This window comes from Podarcis gaigeae (genome assembly GCF_964106915.1).
Source record: "Podarcis gaigeae genome assembly, chromosome: 15".
Classification (NCBI taxonomy): Eukaryota; Metazoa; Chordata; class Lepidosauria; order Squamata; family Lacertidae; genus Podarcis; species Podarcis gaigeae.
This window is the reverse complement of record NC_139692.1, coordinates 36,188,105-36,202,926: the sequence shown is the minus strand read 5'-3', so window position 1 is coordinate 36,202,926 and position 14,822 is coordinate 36,188,105. Positions and strand designations below refer to the sequence as shown.

The following is a 14,822-nucleotide window of genomic DNA, read 5'->3' as shown; positions in this document are numbered from 1 at the left end:
CCATGCAAACCAGCAAGTGACCTCTCCAGACAGCTGAATGGCTCTTCTTATTTCCTGGTTAACACAGACAATGTTAGGCAATTGAATGTGCATGTGTACTCTGTCTGTTTCTTTCCCTCCAACCCCGCCTCTGCATGGCCCCAGCCACTGGCAACCTACCCTATGCCACTAATAAGAGGTGAAGCAAAAGCCAATGACAGGCAGAGACCTCTAATTCCAGTTTTGCCCCCAGCCTCCTCCCTGCTGAGTTCTATGAAGGCAACACTGGGATTGAGGAAGAGGAGGCTGGAGGGCAGTGCTACCCCTTGTCATGTTTGCAAGTAAGGAGGTAGGAAGGTGGAGATTGGCTTAGGACAAGCAGAGGTTAGTGAGTGCAGTAACTGACTAACCACCAGTGAATAATAGAGAAGTGGAAATTGGGAAATGCATGATCTAAATCAGGCATAGGCAAACTCAGCCCTCCAGATATTTTGGGACTACAATTCCCATCATCCCTGACCACTGGTCCTATTAGCTAGGGATGATGGGAGTTGTAGTCCCAAAACATCTGGAGGGCCAAGTTTGCCTATGCCTGATCTAAATCATCAGTGGTGATCCTTTTGCCCTGCTAGAACTCCAACTCCCATCAACCCTAGCCAGCATGGTCAATCGCCAAGCAGAGCCACCTTGTGACTGGTTGCTATTAAAACTGCCAGGCAGGTGCGGGGCAGAATGAGATTGGTGGGCAATGCCTCATTCACCCTAATGGACCAGCCTCCTTTCATATCAGATGAGACTGCTGCAGAGGTGTCAAATCAAGTGGGGCTAAGAGTTTTTGCCCCTCCAATAATGTTTTTTTTTGGGGGGGCAGGCCCTCACAATGTTTCCTACCATCAGGGGGTGGTGGAGGCCAAGCACAGAGCTGAGCATGGCTTCCATGGCAGGCTCCTCCTCTTCCTGTCATTAAAGGCTGCCAAGAGAGAGAGGAGAAGGAGCCGCTGTGCCCTGTGCTTATGACTCTGTCCCCAACATGTAACATCGTGTGACACGTGTATGACATTACACAGCATGCCCGGCCTGTGTAACAGGTGTGAAATCGCATACATGACCAGGCCCCCTCAATCTTTGATGCAAGTTGGTGCCTTTTCTCCACAGTCTCCGGCCCCAACAGCAGTATACATTTAAAGCAGTATCGTACCACTTGGAACAGTCATGGCTCCCCCTGAGATCATTCTAGGAAGCGTAGCTTGTTAAAGGTGCTGGAAGTTGTCAGGTGACCTTTGTTTCCTTTACAGGGCTGCAATCTCTCATCCCAGAGAACTCTGGGAATTGTAGCTCCTTGAGGGGGATACTGGGGGAGGCTCAGTTTATCTGCAAAGGGGAAAAATTAGTCCTGTGAAACACAACCCAAAGAAACATAGAGAAGCTGTCTATAGCTTCCTCTTGCCTGCACCTCCTAACTGGGTTATTGTGGGCGTCTGTTCACACTGTACGAACTTCCTAATTGCACATTTGCAAATTGCTCCTTGTCTCAACATCTTATTTCCAGAGTTCTGCTTTTTCCTCGTATATATATAATGTGTGTGTGCGTGCATGTTCGTGCATGTGTGCGCACAAACCTGGAACCATACAATTATCTGCTTATTCTGAATCAATCTGTGGAACACCATCATTCAATATATTGACTGAATTGTATACTTGGGACACCTGTGCAAATCTGGTCACCCAACCATAAGGAGAGAGCCTATCTTTGTGTTATTTCTTAGTGAGTAGATCCTGCTTAGAATGTGAATGAGCACATTTGGCTAGGGAGCAAAAAAAAAAAAAAAAGAATGGTTTACACCATCCCAAATAACACATTCATTCATCAGGAATATGTTGTCTGAACAGGACAAAAGTTACTACTCCTCAACCCAACCCTTCAATTACTCTTAGCTTCATGGCTCCAGCACCCCCCCCCCAAAAAAAAGTTTAAAGACAAAGATGAGCAAGAGGAGACAAAGGTGCATAAAAATTAGGCACGATGTGGAGAAAGTGGATTGAAGAGTTCTTTCCCCCTCTCTCATAATGCTAGTGGACATCCAATTCAGCACAGACAAAAAGACTTCACGAAGCACTATGTAATTAGCTACAACAAGATGTGATGATGGCCATCAACTTAGATGGCATTTAAAGGGGATTAGACCAATTTTAGAAGGGACTAGACCAGCCTTCCCCAACCTGTGGGTTCTCAGATGTTGTTGGACTACAACTCCCATCACTCCTAGCTAGCAAGGCCAGAGCTCAGAGATGATGGGAGTTGTAGTCCAACAACATCTGGGGACCCACAGGTTGAGAACCACTGAATTAGACCAATTAAATGGCCAGTAGCCATGACTGCTATGTTCTACCACCACTGTCAGATGCCATATGCCCTTGAATCCTAGTTACTGGGATTCACAGGTCCCGGTCATACTCAGGTTCTGCTTGTAGGTGTCCCATTTGGGCATCTGGTCAACATCTGTGAAAACAGAGCGGTGGATTAGATTCCAGCACCATGGAGTGGTCTAAAAGTCATTCCATCTTCTCGGGGAACTAAGACCACAGGAGTTGGGACAGGATATACATATCTGGCAGTGAGGGTGGGAAACCCTTGCATTTGCAATCAAATGTTCCAGTCTACAATATTATTTCAAACACTGTGCTATTTTCATCTACTCAAGGCACTTACATTGGATGCTTCGGTGATGATTCCAGGGAGAGGACTCTGAAAGGTGCTGTGTTTTATGACTTGAGAAAAATGACTATTTCTCACTGCCAGGAAGCATGCTCTGAGAGGTAAAATATATGTACATCTTTCTCTATGTAAATATATTTGTGTCTTTTGTGCGTTTACATCTATTTACCAGAATTCAAGGGAACTTCAAATTCCATTCGCTTAAGAAAGGAACTTACGGTACATATATTATTTCGTTTCGTTTATTCATCTGTTGGTTTGTTTCATTGTTGTTCCTCCCACCTTTCATTGACAAGTGATCCCAGGGCAGGTTATGCAGTACCACAAAATCAAACATCGAAACACAAGAATAGATCAACAAAACATTAAAAGAGAATAAAATTTCCTTCTCAATATTGACACTCCTGGCCTCCAAAATCAACACCCCTCTCTGTCAGTAGCCTGGAGGAAATGGCAAGTTTTTAGCTGGCACCAAAACTAAGCCATGTCCTAAAGAGAAAGGCTTTCTGCAACTGGGAGGTGCAAAGGGTGGTGGTGCTGCTTCTGCTGTGACCAAGACTCTTTCTTGAGTTTTTCAGCCATGAGTATCACTCAGAGATGGGTGCTAGCCAATGTGCCTCTGAAAAGCAGGTGGGGAGAGCATTGTTGTGCTCATGGACTTCTCTGGTTGGTGACTGAGAACAGAATGCTGCACTAGATGGGCCCACTGGTCTGATGAGCAGAGCTCATATTTTGTCTTCAAGCCTCAACAGGACAATCCTGGTAGAGGTATTCATTCAGATAACTGGGTCTTAAGTCTTGTAGGGCTTTAGAGGTCATCACTATAACACTGAACTATCCTCCATAGCATGCAGACTCTTCGAAACAAATGCTACAAAGTTCCAGCTGGCTGAACCAATCAGGACATTTTCAGCCACATTCTGTGCCAGTTGAAGCTTCCAAACCATAAAATCATAGAATTGTAGAGTTGGAAAGTGCCCCAAGGAACATCTAGTCCAATCCCCTCCCTGCAATTCAGGAATATGCAGCTGTCCCACACAGGGATCAAACCTGCAACCTTGGTGTTATCAGCACCAAGTTCTAACCAACTGAGCTATGCAGAGCACCTCGTCTTTAAGGACAGCACTGCATACACTATGTACAGCTTTGATATAAATTAAATGCCATGATGTGCTGAGTCGAGGTTTGCTACAAAACTTCTGGATTTTACAGCGAGGGGGTTTGTTTTGTCCCATCTAGGGCTTACACCTATGCTGGCTTGGAGTACGGAGCCGAATGCTATTGTGGAAACAAGTTGCCCACGACTTTGGCAAAGCAGGAGGAGTGCAACAATGAATGCAAAGGAGAGAAAGGAACCATCTGTGGAGGCATCAACAGGCTATCTGTTTATCGTGTGGAGGAGCAGCCATGGGCTGGACCAAAACGACGTAAGTGATGTAAGGCTCTTAAGTGAGTATTTGCTACCAGCAGGGGTGGGCAGCAGAATGCCTGCTCCCCTCGTGTCTTCCATTACAATAACAGCATGGATCAGGAATGACATGGGGATTCTCCTTCCGTCGCAGGCAGTAGTGACTGGTGCCCAGAAGGCAGGGAGACCAACAGCAGGGGGAGACAGATCCAATGACAGGCAGAGCTGAGAAATTCTAGTTTAGCTCCATCCTCCTCCCTGCCAAGTCCTACAAGAAGGAGGAGGAGGGTGACAGCCACTGCCACCCGCTGGTCTGGCTGCAAGTAAAAAGGCTGGCAGGTGGAGGCTGGCTAAGTCATTGCCCCACTTGCCATAATGAATCAGCCTTCACTCATGGGAGAGATTCCCATTATATTTGTTCCATGCTCCACAGGCCTCCCACCAGAGAGCTGACATTTTTCATGAGTCTGGTGGCCGGTCCAGCATTAGAGGAAGGAAGAATTCAGCACTGTTCAAGATCCACACTCTTACACATCCACACCCAGTCTCTGGAAACCCCTGGCCCTGTGTTTCCATCTCCTACCATCGCTGCTCATTTCCCTACCCTCTCTGAGCACACAAGCATTGATATGAAAGGGAAGATACAGCCATTTTCTTCCCCAGGGTTGTTTTGCTATCTGTGTGCCGTGTACCTATATGAGCAAATTCTCCACTGGCAGAGCCAGGTGGGGCCAGATAGTTGCTCTGCAGAGAATCCCCTTTGCTTTAACTGTGGTAGAATGCCCCACGTTCAGAGCGACTTGGTGTTTGGGTGGCTTTAAAAGAGGATTAGACAAAATCATGGAGGAAAATAAGGCTATCATTGGCTACCATCCATGATGGCTATGTTCTACCTGCAGAGCAGAGAGTGCTCTTGTGCTCAGGTCCTGCTTGTGGGTTTCCAACAGGAACCAGGTTGGCCATCATGAGAACCCAGTGCTGGACGATGCACCATTGGCTTGATCCAGCTGGTTCTTATGACATCTAGGAATAGTATTAAGATTTCAAACTATCTTTTTAAGATGACACCATGGAAAAACAAAAACAGGGACAATGTCAGGATAGTGAATCAGGACAACAATCTACCTGGGACAGACCAGAAAACATTTCTAGTCTCTGGTTCAAAAGCAACAGTTGACACCTATGCAGCTCTGTCTGAGAACTAGGCCTGTGTCCATAGTTTATGACTTGCCCTTAAAGTACGATGATACGATGGGCAGAAATGAGCATCCTCAAAATCACAGTTGGATGCTGAGATAGAAACAGGCACTCTCTGCTGCTGGCCCCAGTCCTTTGCGTTTGGTAACAAAAGGGACATTCTTTCTGAATGTAGAGGCCCCAGCTCATATGAATTTGAAAGGAATTCCGGGAGATGTCGAACTGCAATCTGACTGACCGCTCATTTGCAAAGTGTCACTGCCCTTGCAAAACCGGTTCATGATAAGTTCATGGTGATTTTTTTGGGCACCTCTGTATTTTTCCACCTCTTCCCACTGGTGAAGGAATTGGTTCTCAGCTTAAGATCAAAGCAGGAGTGGGCCGTTTTGCTGGCATGCCTTCTTGTGAGCTTTCATTCTCGTATTCCTGCCTCTGCCTCAAATGCAAGAGGTGGACTTTGTTTGTAGATCGAAATCTTGCTGGAGTGTCAGTAATCCAGCGCTTCATTTCTTTGGTTCCCATGGTTACAGGGACTCTTTATAAGCAGCAAGAGTGAAGCAAAGCAAATCAGTGGAGCTGAATGGAAAGACCATAACGGGGGTTGAGGGAACAATGGGGGCTGCTGATTCACATTGAGGGGGTCAGAAGCCATCCCTAGTTCTCATGACACTCTCCATCTTCTTTTTTAAAGAATAATTTCACTAAGTTTTCAATTTTACATTTCCAAATAAACATTTTACAAACTTAAATATATCCAGTGACTTCCCTTCTTCTCCTTCCATGGTTCATTGTACATATCATACACCATATTTTGCTATAACTGTTCAAATCAGTTTTCCATTTTTACATCCATCAAAAATTATTTGTTCAATTTATCTTAGTGCTGCCAGCATTTTCAGCTGTATATACAGTTATTTTCCATATATTCAATAAATGTTTTCCAATCTTCTTTCAATGTATGTTCTTCTTGTTCTCTTATTCTATGTGTTAAATCTGCAAGTTCTGCATATTCTGTCAATTTAAGTTGCCAATCCTCTTTAGTTGGGGCCTCACTCACTTTCTATTTGGGCACTAACAAAACAGGGGCTGCAGTTGTTGCATACATAAATAACCTTTCCTGACACCTAGGGATCTCAGTATGTGTTATTCCCAACAAAAAACGACTCTGGGTTTTTTGAGGGGGAAAGTAGTTTTAAACATTTTTTTCCAATTCATTATAAATCATTTCCCAATAATTTTACCTTTTTACATGTCCTTTGCCTTTGATTATATGGATACCATCACCAAATAGGACAAAGGAATTCCAAAGGGTTTGGGGAGAAAATCAACCTTGCTTGCATTTTAATGTGAAACCACCTGATTTGCACTTCTCAAATCATCCCACACCTCTCACACCCCTGTCCTTCATAATCTGCACTACTCCAAATTTGGCAATGCAGCTCTGCAGCTCAACTTGGGGCTTAAACCCACAACCATGGGCTTAAATGCCACATGCTCTGCCAATTGAGCTACATTGGAAAGTGCAAATTAGAGAAACTCACCTTTAAATGTGAACTGAATTTAACTTCTTCCCCAACCCTAGCTTCACAATCCACATGGGATCATTTTGTCTGGGTGGTTAAGCATTCCAAGTAAGTCTTCCAGCTCGAATTGGTCATTGGCACATCCTGAGAAGCTTCCAGACTAGAATAGATCTCATCCTGACTATGACTGGTTCTCCTGTCCCAGCTGCCACCCAGCACGGACATTGCTTCTTGGATGAGAACTTAGAATTCAACCAATTTTTGAAAGGTTCCTTTCATCTCTTTTCTTACATTCCTTCAGACTTCATGTGAGATGCAATTGGGAATAAAAACGCCTTCGATTTATACAGCACATCTCAGCCACTGAGTCATATAGACTCTTCTCAAACTTACAACTCCCCATGGATGCTATCTGTGGGAAAGGAACATTAGAATTTTAACTCCTACCACCAAAGATGGTGTTTCATTGCTTTTAAAAAACAGGTTGTTTATTAATTTATTTTTAAAAAAAATACTATTATGCACTCTGCAGAGACTCACACAAATCTTGGAATTTGCATCATTGCTGAACTCAGTGCTATCTGGTTAGATATTTAAATAAACCATTTCAAGTATATATATATATTTGGGGGGAGCATTGTTCTATGAATGAGTGTTGTCTTCTTATGGACCAAGATGGATTTAAAAATAAATGCCACCATGCTGGTGGTGGCTGGCTGGTGACAAGCACTATCTAGAAATTGTTGAGATGAGAAGATGGAATAGATGTAAGAAATCTCACCCCTTCCTCTTACCTAGCTCACCCTACCTTTACCATCATAGACTTCTCTCTCCATTATCCCTATTATAGGGGTGCCTGTATTCCACTCCCCTTCTGCAGGCAAGGAAAAGGAGGCCCAATACCTGGCTGGCAAAACCCAGTAAATCCACCAGCTCAAGGAGCAGCAATGATACATATTGTAATACCCTAGCCAGCTAAACCACCCAATCAATATTTCAACTGCAATGTACAATGTTCATTCAGCAGGTGCTTAATATAACCATATATTCCATCAGACAGCAGAAGCATCAGGCGCAAGTGATGACAATAGAAGATAAATAACAACATATCAACATATCAAAATTCACCGCGCTTCAGAGGCTGGCATATTATCCCTCGGAATTCTCACTCAGAGTGAAACCATAATTCAAAACTCACTTTTCTTCTCACATTGGAAGATGACAATACCACCTCTGAATGCCCACCCTTGATAAGCCCCTCCCCTCCCTTTGGCAGGAATGACCAGCTGCACGAATTTAAAATGGAGCATAGCTGGCCTGCCAGTAGTACATGTGAAAAGGGATCTTAGTAGGCCACAAGCTTAACATGACTCAATGGTGTGATGCAGCAGCCCCCCACCCAGCCAAATAGCTCATGCAATTCTAGACTGTAGCAGAAGTACAGTGTACATGTCAAGGGAAGTCATAGTCTCATTCTGTTCTGCCTTGGTAAGACCAGAACTGTGTCCAGTTCTGCATGCCACAATTTAAGAAGGATGTTGAGAAGCTAGAATGTGTTGAGAGGAGGGTGATCGGTATGATGAAGGGTCTGGAAACCAAGCCTTATGAGAAATGGTTGAGGAAGTTGGGTATATTTAGCCTGGAAAAGAGGAGATTGGGAGGAGATATGATAGCCATCTTCATGTATCTCAAGGACTGTCACATGGAAGATGGAGCAAGCTTGTATTCTGCTGCTCTGGATGGTAGGACCTGATTCAGGTTACAATCAAGGAGATTCCGACTAAACATCAAGAAGAGCTTTCTGGTGATAAGAGCTGTTTGGCTGTGGAATGGACTTACTTGGAAGATGGTAGACTCTCCTTCACTGGAAGCTTTTAAGCAGAGGTTGGATTGCCATCTGTCATAGATGCTTTAATGGAGATTCCTACATTACAGGGGTTGGTCTAGATGACCCTCCAGGTCCCTTCCAGCTCTACAATTCTTTGATTCTATTATTCTTTCTCTCATGTACAGCAGGGAACCCCTTTTCCAGGATAGTATTTACTGTGCACATGCAGACATCACCTAAGAACAAGCAAATAATGCTTCTTCCCAGTGGCGTAGCGTGGGGGGTGCAAGGGGGGCCGGCCGCACCGGGCGCAACATCTGGGGGTTAGGGTTAGGGGGCGCAAATCCACGGATTAGGGGGCGCAAATTACTTGCCTTGCCCCGGGTGCTGACAACCCACGCTATGCCACTGCTTCTTCCCTCCCCCATCTGGACAACTGTTTCACTCCTATGCAGATCTAATCAACAGCTTAATTGAATTAATCAATTTAAATGCATACAATCGCTTGAGTAAGATTTCTTTAATTGCGGACTAGAACTCCCCCACTTTCTCCTCTGAAACCAAATCTTTTTAACTGTTTCAGTTAAGAGATGGAGATTTTGACCAAGGCACTGCCAATGATTATCCAAGCAAGTGCCCAGGATGGTTTGAGATTTCAATCCTCACTGTCATCTTCTTCTTTACCTGGTCACTTGCTGGATCACGGCTGAGCCTCATCTGATTTATTTCTCCTCCTGAGGGAGGCGAGGTGGAAGGAAGGCTGTACCTTTTCTCCCATGAAAACCCCCAGAAATAAAGCTCTCTGGTGACCCAATGCATATCAGTTTGGGGGTGGTCAGCAACCACCTTTGTTCTTGAGGTCCAGGGACAAGGGTGGAGAATTGGGAGGGTCAAGGCATGGTTCAGAATGTGGTCAGGGCCTCAGACACCAGATCTGTGAGACTCCATATGGCTTGTTTATTGAACATTCATCCTTTTTTATTTGCCCAAAGCTGACATGGGAGATAAAATTGCATCCAGCCTTTATGAAGCATTCATTCTTATTTGTTTGTGTGATTTGTTATGTGTCCAGTAGTCATCCCTATTTGCTTGCAGGGTGTTTCCGCATTTCCCTGTTACTCATTTGTTAATCCCAATGCATTGCCCCATTATTTTCCTAACCACAAAAGACTATTTCTTTTTTTAAAAGAAGAAGCTAATTTATTGTGCTAGGGTGACAGCACTGCTTAATCTATTTTAACTGCCCAAGCCTAAGTTGTCCATGTTTTGGTAACTTCTCCTTTGGACTACTGTAATATGGGGCTGCCCTTGAAAATGTCCCAAAATGCAACTGATAGGCTGGTAAATGGGGCAGCCTGATGGAAGCATGTGTCAGTGCTCCTGAAAGCACTGCATATAAAGCCCATATATCTTGGGACCTGGTTTGGGACCATGTCAGAAACACAAATCTATCCATAAGAACACAAGAAGAGCCCTCTGGCAGTAGTGTAGCAGGGGGGTACAGGTGAGGTTGCCCCGGATGCAAAATTGTTTAGGGGGTGCAAAATTTCAACACCTGGTGCTGCCTTAGTACAGCTGCGTGCTTCTGTCGTTGGGCTCCATTGAAAACGATTTCTCCATGCAAACCAGGAAGTGACCTCTCCAGGCAATGGAACAACTCTTCTTCTTTTTTATCTTTGCAGCTGCGATCTCCTGGATCACCTGGACACCATTAGGCAGTTGAATGTGCATGCATTCTCTGTCCATTTTCTTTCCTTCCTCCCACCCTCTCTGTGTGGCCCCAGGTGCTAGCAACCCACACTACACCACTGCCCTCTGGATCAGATCAATGGACCATCTTGCCATCACAGTAGCTGAACAATTGCCTGTAGGAAACCAGCAAGCAGGATTCAAGCACAAGAACACTCTCCCCTCCTGTGGTTTCCAGCAACTTGTGTTCAGAAGCATTGCTGTGGGGACAGAACATATCCATTTTGGGCTAGTAGCCATTGATATCTCTCTCATCCATGAGTGTCTTTAATCCTCTTTTAAAGCCACCCATGTCAGTGACCATCACTGCCTCCTGTGGGAGAGAGTCCCGTAGCTAAACTATGTGCTGTGTATAGTCCATCTAACAAATATGATCAGTATTCTTGGTTGCTGTTGCTTTCGGTCTTCATACAATATGTGACTGATTATCACTGTGTTTCCTTTGCATTGAAATGAATGGGGTCGAATGATGTATTGACCATGCAATTTATGTAAGTTACATAATTACTTTTGCAAACTGCATCAATTACATAAATTTGCTACCGTGGGCAGCCAGGTAAATAACATAGTTTTGGGCAGAATAGGAGCTGTGGCAGACTGGAAGCAATGCTGCATGCGACAAACACAGTGTGGGATTATGGTCATCTGATACCTCAGTCGGTAGAGTATGAGACTCTTAATCTCAGGGTCAGGGGTTTGAGCCCCATGTTGGGCAAAAGATTCTTCAATGTAGGGGGCTGGACTAGATGACCCTTGTGGTCCCTTCCAGCTCTACAGTTCTATGATCTATGAATGCTAAGCTATGCCTTATTACATCCCTTACAGGAATATACAGTTGCTCTGTGAGGGACCTCATTATTATTTATGTTATTTCTGAGTTTATTTTGGCACATCCAGGGCTCTGAGGCTGCCGTTCATGAATAGCAAAATTAATATAACATAACCATGCAAACTATATGAATGTGACATTTAAATTTAAAAGGCAGCGTTGCTTTGGTCAGATGACCTCTGAGTTGCTTCCAGTTCTTTACAACCCCATGAATCCACGATTCGGCCCACATGTTCCTGTCTCTTTGGCTGCCGCAGCAGAAATCTATTTTAGCTCCTGAAGGTTGCATATAATCTCTCTGGCTTGGAAAAGAATGAATATGAGAAGGTGCTGTTGTTGTAAATAAAAATATGCCCTTTTCCCTTATGGGGTATCCAAGAGCCCATATAGAGTCCTTACATAGGTTCCCTATTGGTAGGAGAAAATAACAGAGGCCAACCAGAGAATATTGAGAAGCAAAGCAGCTAGTAAGTCTGATCTTTATTGATCTGTTGCAGCAGGGTACTCCCCTCACACGCAGGAGAGGAAGAGGACCCAGAACAATGGCCTGCAAGGCCTTATAAAGACTATTGAAATTGCCACCCTGTAGATCAAGACCACCCCCAGAAACATTATGCATACATCACAGAAGGGGTGTAACCTAAGACCACCCCTCAGATACATCCCACCTACATCACAGAAATTTAAATGTTGTTTTTCTCTTGTCCTTGTTTATCTCCTGTTTGGCAGGTTACTTGATTGGATTTCCTGGGGAGCCTGGCCATTCTTTTGTAGTGGTAAAATACTTATTTCCGGGGCCAGGTCACATGCTCACACCTTGTATCTTAAATGTGTCCTTAAGACAGCATTTGTGAGGAAAGAGACAATGGGGAGACTTTTCCATTTTGACCATGCAGAGAAACATTTGCTCAGTTTAGGAATCAAAATGGTTCCAGGTTGGCTTTCCTGTGCTGATCTATGTACATGTGGTTATGAACGTTGCCATATATCTAAAACCATAAAATTCCTATCACACTGTGGATGGAGTAGTAACCAAACACACCCGCACAGCCCCGGAATGGGGCTCCCTGAAGGTGTTTCAAAACTCATTGAAATTCCATTTTGTTCCTGGTGCAGCTCATGAAAAGCTTTGTAGATTTTTATCAGAGCTTTCAAAGCCTTGCAGGGGAAAGTCAGGAGGGGTGGGAGGGAATCTTCAAAAGAAAACCATGGCATGAAAACAATAGCAGAGGCCTCCTTGGGGGAGGGGGGATTTAATTTCAACTCTTCTGTGCTAAGGCACACTTTAACAGTCAGTACTCCACTAGAAGCTGTGTGTTCATTTCAGCAGAGCAAATTTTCTCACTTTCCATCTCAATGCCAATTATTGCATCCAAATAGTGAATGAGAATATATATTCTGAAACTAATATTCTTCCCTGTGATAGGAAGAGGCTGCTACGGTTGTTGTTTCTTGAGAGATAACTATTTCTTATCCCTGCAGGGCAGAATATTATCTATCGAGGGTGTTTCAGAGCACCAGAGAATTTAACAAACACCTTGCCGGTCTCTTTGATACACGCCAATTTGACAGTGGAGATGTGCTCCGAATTTTGCTCCAAGAAAGTAAGGACAGTTCCCTTTCTTTTCTTCTCCCCATCCCTTCATCTGATTTTGATCAGTTTCCTAGTGCCTCTGGAGCCTGATACTAGGAAAAGAGAGAGGGAGAGAGAGCGCTCCGAGGTTCTGGGGTGGGAAATGCGTGTATAATTGCATTTTAGAACCATAGCTGATGATGCACATTTCAAAGCAAATCAGATTTCTGTGCTGCTTTTCCTCAGTGACACCTAACAACTTTGAATTCTGGCAGCTTTCAAAAGTTTCAGCATCCAGAGGTATTTCAGCTTATATTTTCAGTACAAGTTTCTAGACCTTGTGAGTGCAGAGAAGGGGCTGAAAGTGATGGATCTTTCCCAACCATTGCATTCCCGCAGGCCACCTAGCTCTTTGGCAATGGAAGCTGAGCTGTTCCATTTTTATATCAACCTGTCCAGTGCTTGGGGGGGGGGGTATTGTATAGATGCTTATTGGAGAATGTGGGAGGGGGGAATCCCAAGCCTTGAATACTATTATGATGCTTGCCAGCTTGGGCAGATGGTTTCTCTCATTGTAGAAAATGAGTGTGCACCATGGGTAAAAATGGAAAACGCTGCTATAGATGGAACTCTGTTGAGTGTTTACCCATTTTGGAAACACAATTTTCAATCTTTGACATGGCTAGCCAATAGTTTTCAAAGCATTTTGAGGGAAAGAAATCACTTGCATCTGCCGGGACATTGACTCCATGGTTACAGCAGATGAATCTTGAGAGGTTTCCAGAGCGCTGCCTAGTCCGGTTGTGTTTGATGTGTTTCAGTTTGTAAGGCTCAAGGAAGTAGACAAGGTTCTTAGATTGGTCAGAGTGACCACTTGTGCTCTGGACCCTTGCTCCCCTTGGCTGCTAAAAACTAACAGGGAGGGGACAGCTGATTAATACCTCCCTGTGAGAGACAGTGGTCGCTGCCTGCTTGAAGGAGGCAGTGTTGAAACCACTGCTCAAGAAACCCTCCCAATATTTGGAAAATCTATGCAACTACCAGCCAGTTGCTAATCTTCCCTTCTTGGGCAAGTTTCTTGAGCAGGTGGTTGCAGTACCAGAGCCAGGCACTTTTGGAGGAAACTGATTTTGTAGATCCATTTAAATCAAGGTTTAGGCCTGGCACTGAAAATGTTTTGGTTCCCCTGTCTGATGACTTCTGTTGGAAGAGAGAAGGGGAAAAGTGTCCTTGTTAATTTCCCCTGACCTCTCAGTGGCTTTCAGTATCATCAACTGTGGTATCCTTCTGGAGTGGCTCTCTGAATTAGGGGTGGGTGACACCACTTTGCAGTAGTTCTGGTCCTACTTGGAAGGCCGTTTCCAAAGGGGAATGCTTGGAGAGTGTTCTTCGGCCCCATGGAGCCTTCAATGCAGGGTTCCTCAGGGCGCAGCTTCGTCCCTCATGTTGATGAAAACAATGAGTGGGGTCATCCAGAGTTTTAGTTTTCAAGCCCTGCCCCCCTTTTCTCCTTTCTTGAGACTCCTATTTAATTCAGATGTGGGCAGGAGAGCCCTTCAACTAGAGGAATCCTTTGAACAGAGGGCTGTATTCTGACAGCCAATAAAATAGAGCAAAGATAGCCAACATGGTATGCTTCAGATGTTATCCTAGTTCCCACAAATGTTCCCATTTGATCATAATTTCTCCAACATTCTCCTTCAATGCCTTTACTTATAAATCAGAAGAAGATGCTTGGTGTTATTTGTTTTGTGGAAATGAGCTGTTAGAAATCCTCTCTGGAGCTGAAAATTGCTCTGCATTTTCCAGAGCAAAGCCAGGCTGCTCAAATCATAATATTGTAAATAAAGCAGCATTATCATCAAAAATTCTCAAATCATTGGGTAAAATGTGCAGAGATGTGACAGTTTAATATGCTTAAAGAAAGAAAACATTACAGTAAGTTGAGTGAGCAAGCTTCTTTTGATTATTGCAAATGCCAACAAATTAAAGTCAACGACATTCCAGGCAGAGAAAGTAT

The 14,822-nt window shown here is 44.2% G+C and overlaps 1 protein-coding gene across 1 annotated transcript in view; it reads left to right on the top strand.

Moving 5' to 3' along the window:
- The window catches only part of WSCD1 (WSC domain containing 1), a 42,786-nt gene that overhangs the window by 14,832 nt on the left and 13,132 nt on the right, over positions 1-14,822 (top strand). The window contains exons 3-5 of the mRNA XM_083714564.1: positions 2,682-2,796; positions 3,935-4,122; positions 12,712-12,833. Coding sequence (XP_083570690.1) covers positions 2,682-2,796; positions 3,935-4,122; positions 12,712-12,833 — 425 coding nt within the window. The remainder of the gene's footprint in view (positions 1-2,681; positions 2,797-3,934; positions 4,123-12,711; positions 12,834-14,822) is intronic.